The sequence below is a fragment of the Scleropages formosus genome, unplaced genomic scaffold (genome assembly GCF_900964775.1).
Source record: "Scleropages formosus unplaced genomic scaffold, fSclFor1.1, whole genome shotgun sequence".
In the NCBI taxonomy this organism is placed as follows: domain Eukaryota; kingdom Metazoa; phylum Chordata; class Actinopteri; order Osteoglossiformes; family Osteoglossidae; genus Scleropages; species Scleropages formosus.
The window spans coordinates 129,825-150,400 of record NW_021641042.1 but is presented as its reverse complement, the minus strand read 5'-3'; the positions used below and the strand labels follow the sequence as shown (position 1 = coordinate 150,400).

The following is a 20,576-nucleotide window of genomic DNA, read 5'->3' as shown; positions in this document are numbered from 1 at the left end:
GAATTATTTGTGTGGACATTTTATATTAAATGTTTGTTGGGCTTATTTCACCTGAATGTTGTAACCGTCCCTGTGTAGGTGTGAATGTTCTTTTTTACGGCAAAGGAAGGCGGGGCTGGGTCGCTGTGTGTGAAGTATGGGAGGTTTATACGACTGTAATATAACAGTATAGCTGTACTACGCTAACTGGGCCTCTCCTCACCCTAGCAAGAGCCATACCCCGAAGTTGGGGGGGGGCGACAGTACACGCATCCCAAAGTTGTGCTGTAGACACCACCGATTCACCTCCCATGCTAGAGAAAAAAAACATCAGAATCGAGTGGGTGGGCTACACTTGGGGGCTCGTCCGGGATATGATTACTGTTTTCTGTATTTGTGAGTATATTTTGTATGATTTGATGTCTCTTTGATATGATTTGTGGTTTGATGTCTGGAAAGTTGTTGTAACATGGAGTCAAAGCAGATAGTCCAATGGTGTAACGACAAGGGTATTGATATAAGAAAAGCTGTTGTGCTTAGTGGGGTTTCTGTTGACATTACTGATGAGACTGTGTACAAGGTGCTGGATGGGGTGGGAGTATTTGGTCATTGTAAGGTAAGGGGACGGTGTTTAGAACCAGCTGGAGACAACCAACTTGTGTTAGTTGAAACCACAAATGATATGACTAAGGCTACCATACCTGAACAGTTAGCCTTTGGAGGTGAGTCGGGGCCCTGGGTGGTTAATGTCAGCGAGACCCGAGAATGTCCAATACTTGGTGAAAGAGGCAGTTTCCAGGCAAAATTCCTGTCATTCCTAGCAAGTGAAGGGAAGACTCTAGCTGATGTCTCAGGCTGGTTTGGGCCTACTCCAGCGCCACCTGTCGCTCCAGACTTGAACACCAAACTCGTGGATGCCATCTCTTCACTTGTGGAGAAATGCCAAGCCACGCCTATGGACGGACTCGGCTATCGTAAACTTCGCTTGTTCTCCGGTGTGAAACCAACTCCACCGGGAGAGGAAGAGTATGATGCCTGGGCTGAGCAGACCACTCACATGTTGGATGAATGGCAGTGTTCAGATATTGTCAAGAAGCAGAGGATAGCTGAGAGTCTCAAAGGGCCAGCAGCAGACATTGTCCGGTGCTTAAGGGTTAGTAACCCCTCTGTCACTGCCGATGATTACCTCAAAGCCCTGGAGGCAGCTTTTGGGACCACAGACAGTGCGGCTGATCTCATGGTAAGGTTCCGTGGTACATTCCAGCAGGAAGGTGAGAAACTATCAGCATACTTGTTCCGTCTAGACAAACTGTTGCATGCAGTTCATCGTAAAGGTGGGGCTGAGGTGGCCGACCTGGACCAAATTCGCATTGAGCAGGTTGCACGAGGAGCTCTGTCCCATGATCTTGTTGCCATGCGCATCCGAACGATGTATAAGCTTAAACCTCCTCCAAGTTTCACAGAGTTGCTCCGTGATGTCCGAGAAGAAGAGGAAATGATCCTGGCAAGGCAAAGTGTGGGGAACGCTGCTCTTCCAGCAATGGTTAGGTGTGTGGGGTGCGCTACACCCTCCCCCGTACCAGTGCAGCCTGAAAATGTTGCAGTACCTGTGGTAGCGGGGAATGGTCAGGAAATAGAACGGCTCAGGGAAGAGTTCAGAGGGCTAAAGACGGAGGTTGCCCGGCTGTTTTCTGCCTCGATAGCTGCCTCCGATGGCATACCACAGCAGACCATGCAGAATCTCAATCCGAAGGGTACAGGGACCTTGTATGCCTGCGGAAGGGAGGGTGCTCCCAGACCCCAGTATCGTGCTGGTGTTTTTTGCTATCGATGTGGTGAAGATGGGCATTTCCAGCGAGAGTGTCCTAATCCAGAGAACCTTCGAAAGGTGACGAACCGACTATTGAAATTAAGGCAGCCGCCGGGAAACTTCCCAGGGGCCCAGTGAAGGAACGGCCTGCCGCCCCGGAGAAGACACGTTCCACCAGGTGTGATATGCTACAGCAAAGGGAGGCTATATTGCCAGAGGGTTTAGTTGGACCCAGTGCTATTGTCTCGGTACAAATTGAGGGCATTTACGCTAAAGCTTTGCTCGATAGCGGTTCCCAGATTACTCTACTGTATCGCTCCTTCTATGACCAGTATTTGAAGCACTTGCCTTTGACCCCTATCGAGTGCCTAGAGATTTGGGGCCTTAGTGTGGAGCAATATCCATATGATGGCTATCTGTGCGTGAAACTGGAGTTCACTGGAGACGTAGTTGGAGTAGTGGAGACCATAGAAACGCTTGTGCTTGTGTGTCCAGACCCGGTTGTGAAAGGGGAGGTTTCTGGGGTGATTGGTACAAACACCTCCATAGTTAGGAGGCTCTTCCAGTCTTGCATAAATCAAAAGGGGGGAAATTTCTTAGCTACCCTTGCTGTCCACCCAGTAATAAAAGAAGCGTATGAGAAGTTCCAGGAAGCTTCTGACGGCCTGGCCGAGGAAAGGCGAGGGACCGTCTGGTTCACGAGGAGCAAGCCTTTCACTCTGGCCCCAGGGGGTGTTGCTACAGTGATTGGCACTCCAAAGTTTCCTGGGCACCTGAATAGTCAGGCCGTGGTTGTAGATCACCCAGAGGAGGGCCCTTTCCCGGAAGGGCTGCTGGTAATGCCTGTTGTAGAGGAGCCAGGAACTGTCCAGTGCCGTCACCTCGCAGTCACTTTGAGGAATGTGTCTCAGCAGCCGGTGACATTAAAACGTGGAATGCCTATTGCGCACCTATTCCCAGTGGATGTGATGAATAAGGGGCTAGGTAGGGAGGAGACGATGCCACATATGTCTCAACTATCCCCCTCCTCTTTCAACTTTGGGGACTCTCCTGTGTCTATTGAGTGGAAGGATAGACTGTGTTGGAAAATGATGGAGAGGAAAGAGGTCTTTTCTTGCAGTGAGTTTGATGTAGGGTGTGCTAAGAGTACGCAGCACCACATTCGAGTGACGAATGAAACGCCTTTCAGAGAGCGTTCTAGACGTTTACCGCCAGGGGATCTAGAGGATGTGAGGAAACATCTCCATGATCTAAAGGAGGCTGGAATCATCTCAGAATCTCGGAGTCCTTACGCTTCTCCGATAGTGGTGGTTCGGAAGAAAAACGGAACCATACGTATGTGTGTGGACTACAGAACCCTGAACAGGAGAACAATTCCTGATCAGTACACAGTCCCTCGGGTGGAGGATGCTTTGGCTTGCCTGAGTGGTAGCCAGTGGTTCAGTGTGCTGGACCTCAGAAGTGGTTATTATCAGATCCCTCTGAGCGCGGCAGACAAGGAAAAGACCGCATTCATCTGTCCCGCAGGATTTTACCAGTTTGAGCGGATGCCCCAAGGGATATGTGGGGCCCCAGCAACCTTCCAACGGGTCATGGAGCGGACTGTAGGAGATATGAATCTTCTGGAATGCCTGGTGTATCTTGATGACATCATTGTATTTGGGCGAACATTGGAAGAGCATGAGCAGCGCCTTCTAAAGGTGCTGGACAGACTAAAGGAGGAGGGACTGAAGTTGTCTTTGGACAAGTGCCAGTTCTGCTGCCCTTCGGTGACTTACCTTGGTCATGTTGTGTCCAGAGATGGCATTGCTACAGATCCCTCGAAGGTTGACGCAGTGAAGTCGTGGCCACGCCCAGAGAGCATTACTGCTCTTCGCTCTTTTCTCGGGTTTTGTGGGTACTACAGACGGTTTGTGAAAGATTTCTCCAAGGGCTGTTATCCTTTAAATCAGCTGCTGCAGGGCTGCATCGTAGCTAGAGGACCAAGAAGAGTGGCAGGGGCTAAGACTGCCTCTCAGCATGGAAGGAAACCAACATCAGGTCTGTGTCCAAAGGAGTGGCACCACCCTTCAGAGCCGTTTGGTCCTAGGTGGGATGAGGACTGCGAGAAAGCTTTTGAAACGCTAAAAAGGAGTCTCACAGAGGCCCCAGTTTTGGCCATCGCCAATCCAGGACTGCCTTATGTGCTACATGTTGATGCTAGTAGAGAAGGTTTGGGGGGTGTCCTCTATCAGGATCAGGGAGCAGGCCTGCGCCCTGTGGCTTTTGTCAGCAGAAGCCTTACCCCAGCCGAGAAAAATTACCCCACCCATAAGCTAGAGTTTTTGGCATTAAAGTGGGCGATTACCGACAAGCTGCATGATTACCTCTATGGAGCTAAGTTTGAGGTGCACACAGACAATAACCCATTGACTTATGTCCTGACCACAGCCAAGTTGGATGCAGCAGGGCATCGATGGCTGGCAGAACTGGCCACATATGATTTCAGCCTGAAGTACCCGCCCCGGGAAGCAGAATGTTGAGGCAGACGCCTTGTCACGGCGCTCACATGTCCCTCCTGAGGCATCTCAGGGGAGAGGGGCCATGCCAGCTGACTCAGTCCAAGCTATCTGCCAGATGTCCTCAGTCAGACCACCTCGCTATCGTCACTGCAGAGCGATTGATCTCATGGGCTCATCAAAAGGGGCGGTACCCAAAGCCTATTGCAACTTGTCTTTCCTGAATATTCAGCAGCTGCCCCAACTGACTCCAACAGACCTCTCATATTCACAGCAGAAAGACCCCTGCATTGGCGAAGTGTGGCATGCGGTTAATCAGAAGAATGCCGAGCGTGCCAACAAAGTGAGACATCCTGATGTGTCTTTGCTGCTGAAAGAGTGGGATAAGTTACAGGTTGTGAATTCCGTATTGTACAGGATGAGTAAGCCACCCAACAAGCCGCCTCGCCAGCAACTGTTGCTTCCCCAAGAGTTCCGAGAGACAGTACTCCAGTCTCTACATGACCAGTCGGGCCATCTTGGGTTTGAGAAGACCTATGGGCTGCTACGAGAGAGGTTTTATTGGCCTCGCATGAAGACACAGGTTGAAAGGTACTGTAAAAGCTGTCTCAGGTGTATTCAGAGGAAAACACTGCCCAAGAGAACTGCTGAGTTGTCGCATCTTCGCAGTGATGGACCGATGGATCTCGTTTGCATGGATTTCTTGACGATTGAGCCTGATTCCAGCAACCTCTTCAACGTGCTTGTGATTACAGATCACTACACCCGCTATGCTCAAGCTTTTGCAACTAGGGATCAGAAGGCGGAAACTGTCGCTAAGGTTCTGTGGGAGAAATACTTCATCCACTATGGGCTGCCCAAGAGGGTGCACTCTGATCAAGGCAGGGATTTTGAGAGTCGGCTCATCCATGAGTTGTTGGGCATGCTCGGCATAAAGAAATCAAGAACTACACCTTACCATCCTCAGGGCGATCCCCAGCCGGAGCGGTTTAAACCGAACTCTGCTTGATATGCTCGGGACCCTTGACGCGCCAGACAAAAGGAAATGGGGTAAGCACATTGGCTATCTCGTACATGCGTACAACTGCACGCTGAATGAGTCAACCGGCTACTCGCCGTATTTCCTAATGTTTGGTCGAGAGGCTAGGTTGCCAGTAGATGTGGCATTTGGAGCATCGGGTGACGGTACCTCCAACAAATCCTATACAAGATACGTCAAAAACATGAAGCGTGAGCTTCAAGCTGCATATCAGTTGGCTGAGAGTGTGTCGAAAAAGAGGAATGAAGGGAACAAGCGACAGTACGATCAGAGGGTCCGTTACTGCCCTTTAGCTCCTGGTGACCGCGTCTTGATTCGAAATCTTGGACTGCAGGGGAAGGCCAAGCTTGCTGACCGCTGGAAGGACACCCCTTATGTTGTGGAGGATCAACTTCCTGGGTTGCCTGTGTTCAGATTGAAGCCAGAGGGTGAATTGGGCCCTGGGAAAGTACTGCACCGCAATCACATTCTGCCTATTGGGCAGGAGGTACGGTGGCGGTCTGAAAAGACTACAGAGGCATCCAAATTTAAAAGGAGGGCTAGTAAGCGGCTCCAAACGAGAGATGAGAGTTGTGGTCGCTCATGCTTGCCAGCGGTTGAACTGGAATGTGCAAGGGAGCCTGAGTCTGATTCAGAAGAAGAAGAAACGGGGGTCTGGTATGACTGTTATCCTCAGAGGAGGTCACCGGAGCCAGAGCCTTTAAGCAGTGGATCTGTTGAACTCGTTGACCTGGATTTGGGTCTGGATGTTCTCACGAATGGCTCAGGGCTGGAAATGACTGCGGTTGAGGGGCCGGCAGTGATGGACGTGGATGGACCCACTGCAACTTGTAGGACGGATGTTCCGGGAGATGAAGTCGAGTGTGGTGCTGGGGTACGGACAGCAGAAGAAGTGAGTGAGGGACGGGATAATGTCGCAGAGAACTCGGCGGGGTCTGCGCGGCCTCAGCGACTGAGAAGGGCCCCTACCCGACTCACCTATGATAAGCTGGGGAGCCCCACTACAGTAGCTGTTAGCACACATAGAGCTATTTCAGTTAAGGTTGGGGAAGGTTTCGCTAGTTTCTCTTCACCTCCTATCCGGAGATACACCAGCACTTTGTACAAGTGGATAGGTTGAAGGGAATGTATATATTCTGTTCTAATATGATGTTGAAAGGATGGGACGTGATGTGGGTTGCTTGTCATGAGGACATGACAAATTTTGGTGGGGGGAAGAGTGTAGCCCCTACGCAACTTGTTCTCGTGTAGTTGGATGTTTGGGGGCGGGATGTTCCGGGGGAAAAAGGGGAGTTGTTTTTTTTGGGGGAGACCGGGCGAGGAGAACGAGAGTTTTGGGTTCGTTCTCGCGCGAAGGGGGTTTTGTGAAAAAAAAAAAACCGGCGCGAGCGACAACCAGCCCGCGAGGATTGGGGAGTGGAGGATTAGGGTTTGGCCAGCGCGACTGGCCCCGGAGAGAAGGTCGCCAGGACTCGCCATCATCGTCCCGCCATCCTCACTGGAGAGAGAGTGGCTGTGAGGACAGGTCGCTGTCGGTTTCCTGCCCTGCACGAAAACCGTGAGTAACGGCGGGAATTTCCCTCGGTGGTGGATAAGGAGCTCCAGACTAAAGCGCGCCAACGAGACGACGCCGGCACCAGAGACTGAGTCGCATAAAAGGAAAAAAAACGTGTTCGTTTTGGTGGTGTGAATTATTTGTGTGGACGTTTTATATTAAATGTTTGTTGGGCTTATTTCACCTGAATGTTGTAACCGTCCCTGTGTAGGTGTGAATGTTCTTTTTTACGGCAAAGGAAGGCGGGGCTGGGTCGCTGTGTGTGAAGTATGGGAGGTTTATACGACTGTAATATAACAGTATAGCTGTACTACGCTAACTGGGCCTCTCCTCACCCTAGCAAGAGCCATACCCCGAAGTTGGGGGGGGGCGACAGTACACGCATCCCAAAGTTGTGCTGTAGACACCACCGATTCACCTCCCATGCTAGAGAAAAAAACATCAGAATCGAGTGGGTGGGCTACACCTACTTACCTGTGGAAAGTTCCAAACAGGTTTTTTCAACACATTGCACAGGTAAGTGGCTGACTACCCCAACTGTTTTTGAGACGTGTTGCAGCCATCAGAATTAGATTTTGCTTGGATTTACAATTATATTTTAAGTTTCTGATGTAAAACTTTACATTTACAAAACACTGCTTTCTCTTTTTGCTGTTTTATTTGCATTTTACATACTGTCCCAACCTTTATGTAAATGGGTCTGTATATTTATATATGATATATACTGTAGATATTAATTTGCTTTTTTTGGGGAGTTTTAGTATCTTAACCAATTCTCTCTACGTTCCCTTTTCCTCTTTTAAAGAGTATGTTCATTAAGTTGTTAATCATAATTTTAATATTTCTGACACTCTGGGTCCCTCACACGTCCTCTACAAATCCTGCACTTATTTATCGTACGTGCAGTTTATGTACCATAAATGAGTTCAATACGATCTGCTGTAATTATCTCTTTATTTCCTATTTCAATGTTACCGTCACGCCCAAAAGCCAAGCAGCCGTGCCTGACCAGGGATAAAGGCAGCGCCATCCCAGCACAAGGTTGCGGAATCTTGCAGTGTCCCAGCTTGCCGATTCAGCGATTCTTCCCTTACGTCCTGTTCCTAGTTCTTGTGGCCTTCGACCTCCGCTTGCTTTCTCGTGTACCGAGTATTGTCTTGCCCAAGAAATGACGTTTGCACCTGAGAAGAACCACGTCTGTCCTTGATTTTGCCTGCCTCTGTGTTTTCGGATCCAGAATAAACACACCCGCACTTGGATCCAAACACCTATCTCCTGTCTCTCGTCCCAGTTCGTGACATTTACTTCTATTGGATCTACGTCAGGGATGTGAACCTGTAACAATCTGACTCCAGGCCTCAACACAAAAACATCTTTGTCAGTCACATGACACACAATATTTGCTTAATAATAACTGGTCACAGTTTGATGGTTTGTGTTTGTTATGTGCTCAAAACAGTGGAGATGATCGTAGACTTCAGGAGAAACACCTCAGCATTATCCCCACTCACCATCATGAACAGCACTGTGGCAACAGTGGAGTCATTCCGGTTCCTGGGCACCACCATCTCACAGGACCTGAAGTGGGAGCCACACATAGACTCTATTGTGAAGAAGGCCCAGCAGAGGTTGTACTTCCTTCGCCAGCTGAGGAAGTTCAACCTGCCACAGGAGCTACTGCTGCAATTCTACTCCGCAGTCATTGAGTCTGTCCTCTGCACCTCTATAACTGTCTGGTTCGGCTCAGCTACGAAATCAGACATCAGAAGATTACAGCAGATACTTCGGACTGCTGGAAGACTCATCAGCACACCCCCCCAGCTCTCCAAGAACTGTACTCGTCCAGAGTCAGTAAAGGGGCTAGCAAAATCATTCTAGACCCCTCACATCCAGGCCACTTCCTCTTCGAACCTTTGCCATCTGGCTGGCGCTACAGAGCACCAAGCACCAGGACAGCCAGGCATAAAAAAAGTTTCTTTCCTCAAGCCATCTACCTCATGAACAGCTAAATCCCCCCTAGAGAGTAAACCAGTGCAATACACAACTATATTTATATTTATAACTATTTATCACATTTCTCTTACACTCCCTTGCATTTGTATCTAGTGACTATTTTTGTATATTGGGTACTTTATATTTTTAAATATTTTTTATCCCTTGCTCACATGCTCTATCTTTTCACCTGTCTTGTTACTGTCATTCTGTCTGTGCTGTGGTAGTTCCTGTCACCAAGACAAATTCCTTGTATATGCGAACATACTTGGCAATAAAGCTCGTTCTGATTCTGATTCTGATTCTGATTGTTATACCAGTAACCCAGTGAAGAACTGGACTGTCATTTGGGTTGTCAGTTCATTTAAAGTATATTTTCCCCAGCATTGTACATTTTCCCCATTTTATAGTGCTTTCAACTTTCCAGAAGCATTTTAGATGCAGTACATATAATAGTATTTAGTGAACAACTCTGTTCGGTGGGAATCCATTAATAGCTGTGGGTGGCATGGTGGCACAGCAAGTAGCGCTACTCTTTCACAGCACTTGGATGGTGCAAGAGGACATGGGTTTGATCCCTGCTCAGTCTGTGTGGAGTTTGCATGTTCTTCCCATGCCTACATGAGGTTTCGCTGGGTGCTCTGGTTTCCTATAACACTCCAAAAGACATTCTCTTCAGGTTCATCCATAGAGACAGTGTGTTCTGCTGATGTATGGACCCATTGTAAATAATGTGCGGTACTAGCAGTGTAAGTTACCTTGCTGAATGGGGTGTGGACTGGTCACACTACATAGAGTTTGTTGGAAGTCACTTTGGAGAAAAGTGTCTGCTAAATGAATAAATGTGAATATCCAGTTTGAAGTGACAACATATTGAGAGCACATGAGACAAAGGGTGTAGAGAAGGGAGAAGATGCCCAGCAGTGTGGATGTGTGAGCTGGTGCTCTGGATGTGCCTTGCTGCGTGGCTCAGAGTGTGTTACATGTATTTGCATAGAGAAGCACTTTGCATGGGCAGCACAGGTTTTGGTGCTCTGGGACTGTTTATAGTCCTCAGAGTTGAACTTCATGACTGACAGCTGTCTTTCAAGGCATAGGAACAAGAAGTTACAATGAGTTTTCTCACCATTTTTATTGGCATACTTGGACTTTTCATTGATGGTAAGGAGGAGATTATTACTTTTGTATTTTTGATTTTTTTTATTTTCATAAGTTGGTTTATATATCTTTAATGTTAATCACTGTGCTGTTCTTTCACATTCTTCAGAATCCAGAGGGCAGGTCACTGTGACTCAGACTCCTGCAATGAAAGCTGTTCTACCAGGACAGACAGTCAGTATGAGCTGTAAAACCAGTACTGCTGTGTTTCTTGACAGCTCTTTACACTGGTACCTACAGAAACCTGGAGAAGCTCCTAAACTCCTCATCTATGATGCTACTAACCGTTGGTCTGGGACTCCAGATCGATTCAGTGGCAGTGGATCTGGGTCTGACTTCACTCTGACCATCAGTGGAGTCCAGGCTGAAGATGCAGGAGATTATTACTGTCAGAGTTTACATGAAATCAGTAGTAGCTATGTGTTCACACAGTGTTATAGAGCCGTACAAAAACCTCCTCAGTCACACTGTACAGTTACTGCACTGCTGCACCTGGGACCCCCTGCAGCTGCTGAGGAGGAAGGTGGTTTAAACTTTTCTTGGCGTTTATACATTTTATACTAAATATAATTAAACTCAGGGGATGCGGTGGCGCAGTGGGTTGGACCACAGTCCTGCTTTCCAGTAGGTCTGGGGTTCAAGTCCTGCTTGGGGTGCCTTGTGACGGACTGGCGTCCCGTCCTGGGTGTGTCCCCTTTCCCCCTCTGGCCTTACGCCCTGTGTTACCGGGTAGGCTCCGGTTCCCCGTGACCCCGTAAGGGACAAGCGGTTCTGAAAATGTGTGTGTGTGTATAATTAAACTATATATTCAACACTTTTTTTTCCAAAAACTCAAACTGTACTTTTTTAGTCTCCCTCTACTCTTTCCACTCTGTTTTCAGCTATTTTTCTTGCGTGCCTTACAATTGTCACATGACAGTTTTTAAAAATTTACATTGACTTGTGTTCATATTGATAGAACACATTACGTGAGGAACAGGCAAAAATTCAAGGAGAGCCTCGTAAATGTCCTACTTTCTCCCAGAGAGCTCAAAATACTACAAACCCCTGAAAATATCACCAATATTTTAAAAACACTGATAAAATTTGTACAGAAATGACTTTCAAGCTTTCAGTCTAGATACTGATTATAAATCTCTGATTGTTTGTAAATCTCTCTGATCATTCAGTTTCATGAACTTAATGAAATTTGATAATATTTTTGAAAGAACAAGAAGAATAATAGCTAAGAATTAAACTTATTGTGTACAGAGTCAAACACTCATTTTATTGGACATTTAAGGATCTTTGTAGACTGATAATCCATCCATGATACCATCCATTTCTCTCCACTGATCTACTTCAAAAGCTGTGACAGCAGAGAAATATAAGAATGTGGTACATCATTCGATTTTTACTCCAAACTGACATAAAGTGTTGAGATTCTTACAGTAAGTTATTAATTTATATAGCTGGGTAATTTCCATAGCAACAAACAGGAAGTGGGATTTGAACCTACATCCTTAGGTTATCGTAAGAGTTCTCTGCCAAGTGTACCTGGTGTCCCAAAGTCAGATGTTATCCCTTATAGTACTTCCCCAAAGATTAGAGTCTGTTTTCTAAAGCTGTTGTGTGGAGAGTTTGGAGTGTAAAGTTTGTGAACATTTCCTAGAAAGTCACTGCCTTTTATGAGCCACTGCAGGTGTGACTGCTGAGCACAGACTCACATCAGGGCTCTTTATGTGTCACAGCACCTTTAAATGTCCCTCCACAGTGGAGGGAAGGCAGAAGGTTGAGGATCAAACAGCTCTTAAGATCATTTTTACATGAGAACAGTCAGAACTACTGGCTGGTGCTCATTTGGATCTGCTGGATGACCTTACTTGTGGACAGATACCAGGCAGCATCTTTTCCTCATCTTTGGGACCATTAGCAAGCTCAGACCACATGATGGAGCCAGAGGACAACTCATTGCAATTTTCTTGTGCTTTTGGAAAGAAGCACATCATTTAAATTCAACTTTGTTTTGGTTCAGTGACAGTCCTGTACCTCTCCAATTCTCTTATCCCAAATTTTGGAAAATGACTCAATTTGACAACATTAAGAAAAACTGGAAAACCATACTGATCACATAACTGCAAGTACCGTGGAACTTTACTGGACTCTAAGGTCGTGCTCATCACTGCATGGCTCACAGTGTGTCTTACGTGTATTTGCATAGAGAAGCGCTTTGCATGGGCAGCACATGCTTCAGTGCTCTGGGACTGTTTATAGTCCTCAGAGTTGGACACTTCATGACTGACAGCTGTCCTTCATGGGAGTAAAACCCAAAACAACGATGATGAGTTCTATCAGCGTCTTCATCTCTGCACTTACGCTTCTACTCTTCATCCAAGGTAAGTTTTAAAACAAAATTATTCCCATGTGTCTAAATATGTATACATTTAAAAATCCTTCTTATTAAAAGACATTCTTGAAAATTATGCAGTTTTAGATTCATTATTAAACTTTTATTTTTCTTTCAGATTCCAAAGGACAAATAACTGTGACTCAGAGTCCTGCAGTTAAAGCTGTTCTACCAGGACAGACAGTCAGTATGAGCTGTAAAACCAGTACTGCTGTGTATAACAACAACTATTTAGCCTGGTACCTACAGAAACCTGGAGAAGCTCCTAAACGCCTCATCTATGGTGCTACAACCCGTGAGTCTGGGACTCCAGATCGATTCAGTGGCAGTGGATCTGGGTCTGACTTCACTCTGACCATCAGTGGAGTCCAGGCTGAAGATGCAGGAGATTATTACTGTCAGAGTTACCACTACATCAGTAGCAGCGATGTGTTCACACAGTGTTATAGAGCCGTACAAAAACCTCCTCAGTCACACTGTACAGTTACTGCACTGCTGCACCTGGGACCCCCCGCAGCTTCTGAGTAGGAAGGTGGTTTAAAACACAAACACACACACACACACACACACACACACACACACACACTTTCTGAACCGCTCATCCCATACAGGGTCGCGGGGAGCCGGAGCCTACCCGGCAACACAGGGCGTAAGGCCAGAAGGGGAGGGGACACACCCAGGACAGGACGCCAGTCCATCGCAAGGCACCCCAAGCGGGAGTCAAACCCCAGATCCATGGGAGAGGAGGACCCGGTCCAACCCACCGCGCCCCCTGGTTTAAAACATTTCATGATTAGTGTCCTTCATATTACTATGTTTTTGAAAACTCTGTACTTTATTCCTCTCATTTTACCTTGAATTCAGCCGTAGATCTGCATGCTTTACAATTTCCTCATGACATTTTGTGTAGAAACATTGTAGCATCCCCCCATGAACACTAATATCAACTATTTACACGACGCTGGTACAACTCCCCTCCGTGCCATTACAATATTTATATGGACTTTGTTAATTTTCAAAACTAACAGACATTTATGGGTTGATTGTATCGTTTTCCAAACACCACAGTCCTGCATTAAGACAGCTGGATATTAATAATGAAATGAATTCATTAAATTAGAAAGTAAGTAGCCAAAGAAATTATTACTTTTCTTAAAAAAAATATGTAGGTGATATAATGTGAACTCCTCACAGCAAGAATTTACTCAATGAAATGATTCCACACCACACATTAAGTGAGGAACAGGCCAAAATCCACATTAGAGCCTCCTCAATGTCTTGCTTTCTCAGAGAGAGCTTTAAACACTCCAAAATCCTGAAAATATCACCTATAATAAAACACACTGATATAATTTGTACTGTATTTGTAAATGTATTTCAAGCAGTCAGTCTAGACACTGTTTTTGTAAAAATCTCCGATCGTTCAGTTTCATAAACTACATGAAATTTGATCAAATTTGTGAAGGAAGAAGAACAAGATGAGCTAAGAATTAAACTGATAGAATTAATACAGAAATGTATTTCAAACAAGGGGCGCGGTGGTGCAGTTGGTTGGACCAGGTCTTGCTCTCCGGTGGGTCTGGGGTTCGAGTCCCACTTGGGGTGCCTTGTGATGGACTGGCGTCCCGTCCTGGGTGTGTCCCCTCCCCCTCTGGCCTTACCTCCTGTGTTGCTGGGTAGGCTCCAGTTCCCCGTGACCCTGTACGAGACAAGCGGTTCAGAACGCGTGTGTGTGTATGTATTTCAAGCATTCAGTCTGAAAATAAGATTATTCCTATATGTGTGCAATTATGTATGCATTAGAAATTATGAGATCTTACATTCATCATTAAACTTTTTTCTTCTTTCAGAATCCAAAGGACAAATAACTGTGACTCAGAGTCCTGCAGCGAAAGCTGTTCTACCAGGACAGACAGTCAGTATGAGCTGTAAAACCAGTACTGCTGTGTATAACAACAACTATTTAAATTGGTACCTACAGAAACCTGGAGAAGCTCCTAAACGCCTCATCTACCTTGCTACTAACCGTCAGTCAGGGATTCCAGATCGATTCAGTGGCAGTGGATCTGGGTCTGACTTCACTCTGACCATCAGTGGAGTCCAGGCTGAAGATGCAGGAGATTATTACTGTCAGAGTTACCATAGTGGCTATGTGTTCACACAGTGTTATAGAGCCGTACAAAAACCTCCTCAGTCATACTGTACAGTTACTGCACTGCTGGGCTTGAAGAGGAAGGAAATAATGTCACACAGTCTATAGACACTGATACAACAGAAGTACTTTATCTGACTGTTTCTAACAAAACTGATCCCATGAAAAATTTATAATTTTCCAGCCATATTTCTTAAGAACACCTTTTTCCTCCCTTCTAACATGCTTTATCATTATATAAACACACACACACACACACACACACACACACACACACACAAACACACACACACATCGTCTGAACTGCTTGTCATATATGGGGTCGCAGGGAGCCGGAGCCTAACCTGGCAGCACAGGGCGTAAGGGACACACCCAGAAGAGGACAGCAGTCCATCACAAGGCACCCCAAGCGGGACGTGAACCCCAGACCCACCGGAGAGCAGGACCTGAGCCAACCCACTGCACCACTGCACCCCCCATTACATAAGTACACAACCCCAGATATACAAGTTCCGTCCAAAGTGACGATTCTCTGAGCCTTTCGTGCTCATTTTATACCCAATATTAATAGTGTCACATTCTGCCACAACATGAAATCCCTCCTGCCCTCTTCCCTCTCCTCTGCTCTTCTAACCTCCTTCCCATCCGCTGCACAATTCTCCAGTTCCTCTACACATGATGTACTAAACTCTTCCTTTTAACTCCCCTCTATCATAACATAATGAAATTTATTAAATTTAAATCTCAACTTCCATGGCTATTAGGAATTAAATCCACAGTCATTAAGATTACTTTTACATTTATTTATTGAGATGGTGCTTTTCTCCAGAGCGTCTAATAAGTTAATTTCCTAATTTTTGCAGCACTATAATTTTTACCTGAACAATTTACAGTAAACTAACAGGGGATTTAAGTCTTCTGGATTAGACCGTGTCGTGTGGGACACTGGTTCCAGCATTTCGCTTCCCCTGTTGGAAGCATCTTCAGGGAGCTGCCACATCTCGTAAAGGCTAGATGTGAACTGGAGTGTTTGACGAGGGTGGGTGTATTTATGGGCGGGATCGGGGTCAGAGGTCGTAGCGGGTGGTCCTGATAGGTGGTACCCCTTCCACTTGCCTCACAAGGTGTGGCAGCTCCCTGAAGTATCTTCCAACAGTGGAAGCGAAACATTGGAACCAGTGCTCCACACGAGGCGGTCTAATCCAGAAGAGTTAAATCTTCAGTCAGTTGACACCAGTCGCGGAAGCCAACGGGTTTTGGTAATTTACAGTCTGTATTTTGTTCTGAAAGTACTAAAGCCATGAGCACGATTAAAACCTGCATCCTTTGGATCCAAAGCCAGCTCTTCTATTCGCTTAGCTCGAACGATCCAGAGCAGTTTTCTTGTAATAAGTGTCATGGTTGATGTACCCATGACCTCCAAGTGATCACCTGAGGTCCTGCTCTAGTTCAGCAGACAAAATGCAACACACCTGTGTTACATCACTGGTCTTTATAGGAGTGAAACGAACACACAAAGGCTGCAGAATCTCACCAAGTTTGCAGTTTATTAGGATGTAAACCAGAATTCAGCTCTTACCACACCCACCGCGACGACCCTGTCCTTGTCTGTGTCCCTATTTGTGTCTTATTCTCCAAAGATCCATCCTGTCTCTTCCCTTTCCTGGGTGTTCACCTTTTCTGACCGCAGTCCAGTGTGTCCTTGCTCCATCTTACATCTGCAATTCATTGCAATCATTGGAAGGAAATAAAGGAACACATAAGATGTATCGATGTATGAAGGAATTAATAAATAAATAAAGTCGTTACCATTAAACTTAATTTTCTAGACTCTTTGTCCAAGGTCATTTGAACATTTGGATAAGAGACTTTACAATGGGCTGAATATTGAAATTGCTCCTCACCCTAAGACTTCATGTAGTATTTATTTCTTCATCAAACACTTTTCCCCAAAATAACTTACGTTCACCCATTTATGCAACTGGCTTGTGTCACTAGAGCAGCTTAAAGTACGTTCTTTAAGGGTGTTAAAACTGGAAGTGACATTCAAACCCGTAACCTCTGCATCGAGAAGTAGCAGGTTTATCATTACACTACGAGCCACACAGAGTTATTCATTCTTTAACCTGGAGGAACACAAAACAATGGCCTCGAAATGTAATTCTCTCATTTCTATAAGCATGAATGTGTGTTTTCATGTTTAATTTCCTCTCTCATATATTACCAATATATTACCTGTACAACTGTGAAATAATGAAATAAATTAGAAAATAAATCTATTGGAGATATATTTATATACAGTATATAAGAGCAGCGGTGTGGTGATGCGGTGATAAAGTGGGTTGGGCTGGGGCCTGTTCTCTGGCAGGTCTGGGGTTTGAGCCCCGCTTGGGGTGCCCTGCACTGGACTGGCGTCCCGTCCGGGGTGTTTCTTCTCCCTCTCCAGCCTTGCACCCTGTGTTGCCACATTAGGCTTTGGTTTGTAGTGACCCCATTTGGGATGAGTGGTTTCAGGTGGTGTGTGTGTGTGTGTGTGTGTGTGTGCGTGTGTGTGTGTGTGTATATGTGTCATGTCCACACTGCAATCAGCAGCTCCGGATGTCAATCAAGCACCTCATGAGAATCAGACCACTTGGCTTTAAAAGACCCTCCTCTGCACTTGTGGAAACTCATTGAGACAACTGTCCCCCTTTGCACCGATGTCCCAGTCTCCTTTGTCCCTGGTTCCTGTCGTTCGTTCCCTCACTTTTGACCATGCGCATCTCCCCCTGACTTCGTCTACAGATCTTTGCTCCCACTCTGACCACCAACTTACCGACTCCTCACCCGTCCCCAACAACGAGAACTCACCTGATTCCTCGGTTCCTGACAAACGATGCTGCACGTGGGTCCAGCCTTCCCTGCGGCCTCGGTTCCGCTTGACAATAACAAATGTGTTTATTTTGATTTCTGTTACTGTGATGGTCAGTGTCACAATTTAATGGTGACTCTAGAAGAACAGATAAAACAATAAACTCACTACCAGCTTCACTGGAGTGTAACATATATTTAGTTGTTTGTAGTTTATTAATTCTTCAGTAAATTGAAATTATGTTTTCATCTGTACTCTACATTGAGTACAGTCCACTCGTAGAGGAGCTGTATTTCACTTCACTTTGAGAGTCACATTCAGGTTACAAATGGACACAGAGGTGACAAATGCACATTATTTTAATATAAAAATATATATATATAATGATAAAAGATTTATTAAGAAATGATGAAAATACACAAAGTGTAAAATCCAAGATGGGGGTGCGGTGGTGCAGTGGGTTGGACCACAGTCCTGCTCTCCGGTGGGTCTGGGGTTCGAGTCCCACTTGGGGTGCCTTGTGACGGACTGGCGTCCCGTCCTGGGTGTGTCCCCTCCCCCTCCGGCCTTACGCCCTGTGTTGCCGGGTAGGCTCCGGTTCCCCGCGACCCTGTATGGGATGAGCGGTTCAGAAAGTGTGTGTGTGTGTGTGTAAAATCCAAACTCTAAAGTCTGCATTTTACACTGAACTGAAAACTGTCTCGAATTCAGGGCCGTTTCCTGCTATAAGCGGAACAAACGGTTCCTTTGGAGTCCAAAGCCGCTGGGGGAACCGATGACTTTACATTTACATTTATTTATTCAGCAGACACTTTTCGCTGAAGCAATGTACATCTCATAGAAAATACAATGTGTTCATTACATTAGGAGAAAACAAGACACTTAGATGCAGACGTATGATTGTAAGTACAGTTTTATTGTTTCTTTCCACCATATGAACCAATGTTCATCACACAAGTAGGTGCATAAAACTTTATCTAAGTATCCATGATTCCGAATCACCTTTCCAATAACTTTTTTTTTTTTTGAGATATGTAAACATTTACGTTATAACACAGGAGGAGCTGCATAAGGTTTATCCGGGGCTTCATCTGAAAGTTACAGAATTTTTTTTTTTTTTTTTAAAATTTGGACAGAGATTCAGCAGTTCTGAGTGACAGGGGGAGGTCGTTCCACCACAATTGAGCCAGAAGCAAGAACCTCTGTGCTTTACCTTTCGTACGCGGGACCAGCAAGTGGGCACTTCTGGAAGAGCATAGCAGTCTGGTTGGGGTGAAGTGAATGATCAAGTCTTGTACATACCTGGTAGCAGTTCTACTTATGCATTTGTTGGCCATTACCACGGTCTTAAGTTTGATTTTTCACAAAAATGCTCAGTTCAGTACATGGTTCTGGTGAAAGTTTTTAAAAAATCTTATATCCATTTCTTTTTTTAGAAGTTCAAAAACTCTTTTTTTTCTCTAAGATAACTTTCTATTATTTGACCCATCTCAGTAATTTCAGCAGAACAATTTTGGACAAGTGCCTCACTCAAGGGTACAATAGCTGGAGGTGGGATTTAAACCTACATCTTTTACATCCAAAAGCAGCAACTCTGACCACTACACTAGCAACCACCTCTATTCATTTCTCTTGTATTTTATCTTTTTCTTTATTAAAATGTTTCACTGGTCAAAATTAAGGGAAAGGCTCCTTCTATGAAGTTTTCATTCCATGGATGGGGGCCAAAGTGCGATATTTCTTAGGCCCAAACTGTTCAGAAACAGGCCTGCTGTAACTAACAGAAGACACCAGAAGTTTAGCCACAGACACAGAATGAAGAGGAAATCATAATGTACTTTACTGTGAAAAACACTGTAAATAATTTCTGTGAATGATTCCTATTATAGTCACTGGACTCTCAGGAAATTGAACAAATTATAAACCAAGAGCACTGATAATAACTGCTGTTGAACCAGTGAGAAAAAACTTAATCATCATCTAACTTGATTCCATTTCTTCTTCTGCTGATAATGACTGATATCTGCCCCCCCCAACACACACACACACACACATACACACACACACACACACCCACACACACACACACACACACCTGCCTCAGCGCAGGGTATTTCAGGCAGTGAAACCGCACCAAGAACCGTTGGGCTGAAACTGACATTTGCATGGGCAGGACGCTTCTGCTGCTCCCAGAATAGAGCAGGCAAATGTGCCCCCGTCCCCAGGGGGCTGCTGTGAGGTGGGGGCTTACGGTAAATCAAGAGACACCAGAAAGAATCATCTGACCCTTTACATGGAGTTTGAGTCAACTTGTACTTCCATTTCTGTGTGTGTCTGTGCAGCACAGAGCATGATGTAGTTCACGTAAAACTCTTTGTCTTTCTTCAGCTCACAGTTGTTACAGTAGTTAGAGCAGGAAGGGACAATCAGTGCAGTATTTTCCTTTCCGCTCATAGAACAGAAACACTAAACGTAGGTTATGCAGCACTTGTCTGAACACTTTTTTGAAGAGTTAAAGAGACGCTCAAGACCAAACGTTCAAGAAACCATTATGTTTTCATGATCTTTTCACATGTGTGTGAGTCCCCATGATTTAGGGATTCTCCTCCTTCCCTGTCAGTGTGGGGTCACAGGGAGCTGCTGTCTCTCACACTGAACACACACTTATTGCAAGTAGTTTTCTTAATTTTGGACGATAAATTCTGCTGAAATATTGTTTGTGTGAAGGAAACACTAATAGAATCTTCCTGTAAAGGTATTTTTAGAAAATGAAAAATACTCTTTTAGATGATAGGCAGAATTTACTATGACAATGAAAACTCAGCGTGTGTGTGTGTGTGTGTGTGTGTGTGTGTGTGTGTGTGTGTGTGTGTGTGTGTGTCATTATGGTAACAGGCAAACTGTTTCTGTTTGATATACATCATCCGTTAAATAATGAAACATTTTCCTTCAAGGAAGACAAAGTGTATTAAATGACAGAATGATTTTTATTTCGCTTACTTTTCTTTAAATATAAATTTTCATTGAATTAATACATTTCCTTGTACTTTCTATGCCTTCTTTGCGAACAGGACTGTGCTCATCATTTGAAATGAACACTTATATTACAGTTCATGTGACACAATATGTATTAATAAGGGAAACAACAGCTGCGTA

General features: G+C 45.3%; 1 protein-coding gene across 1 annotated transcript; it reads left to right on the top strand.

Moving 5' to 3' along the window:
* The first annotated feature begins 661 nt into the window (after window positions 1-661).
* LOC114909743 (paraneoplastic antigen Ma1-like) lies at window positions 662-1,927 on the top strand. The gene has a single exon (XM_029249549.1). The coding sequence runs from the start codon at window positions 662-664 to the stop codon at window positions 1,925-1,927; it is 1,266 nt and encodes a 421-aa protein (XP_029105382.1).
* Window positions 1,928-20,576: the final 18,649 nt, after the last annotated feature.

Coding starts and splice junctions, on each gene's coding strand:
- LOC114909743 (XM_029249549.1), top strand. CDS start 662: ATGACTAAGGCTACCATACCTGAACAGTTAGCCTTTGGAGGTGAGTCG.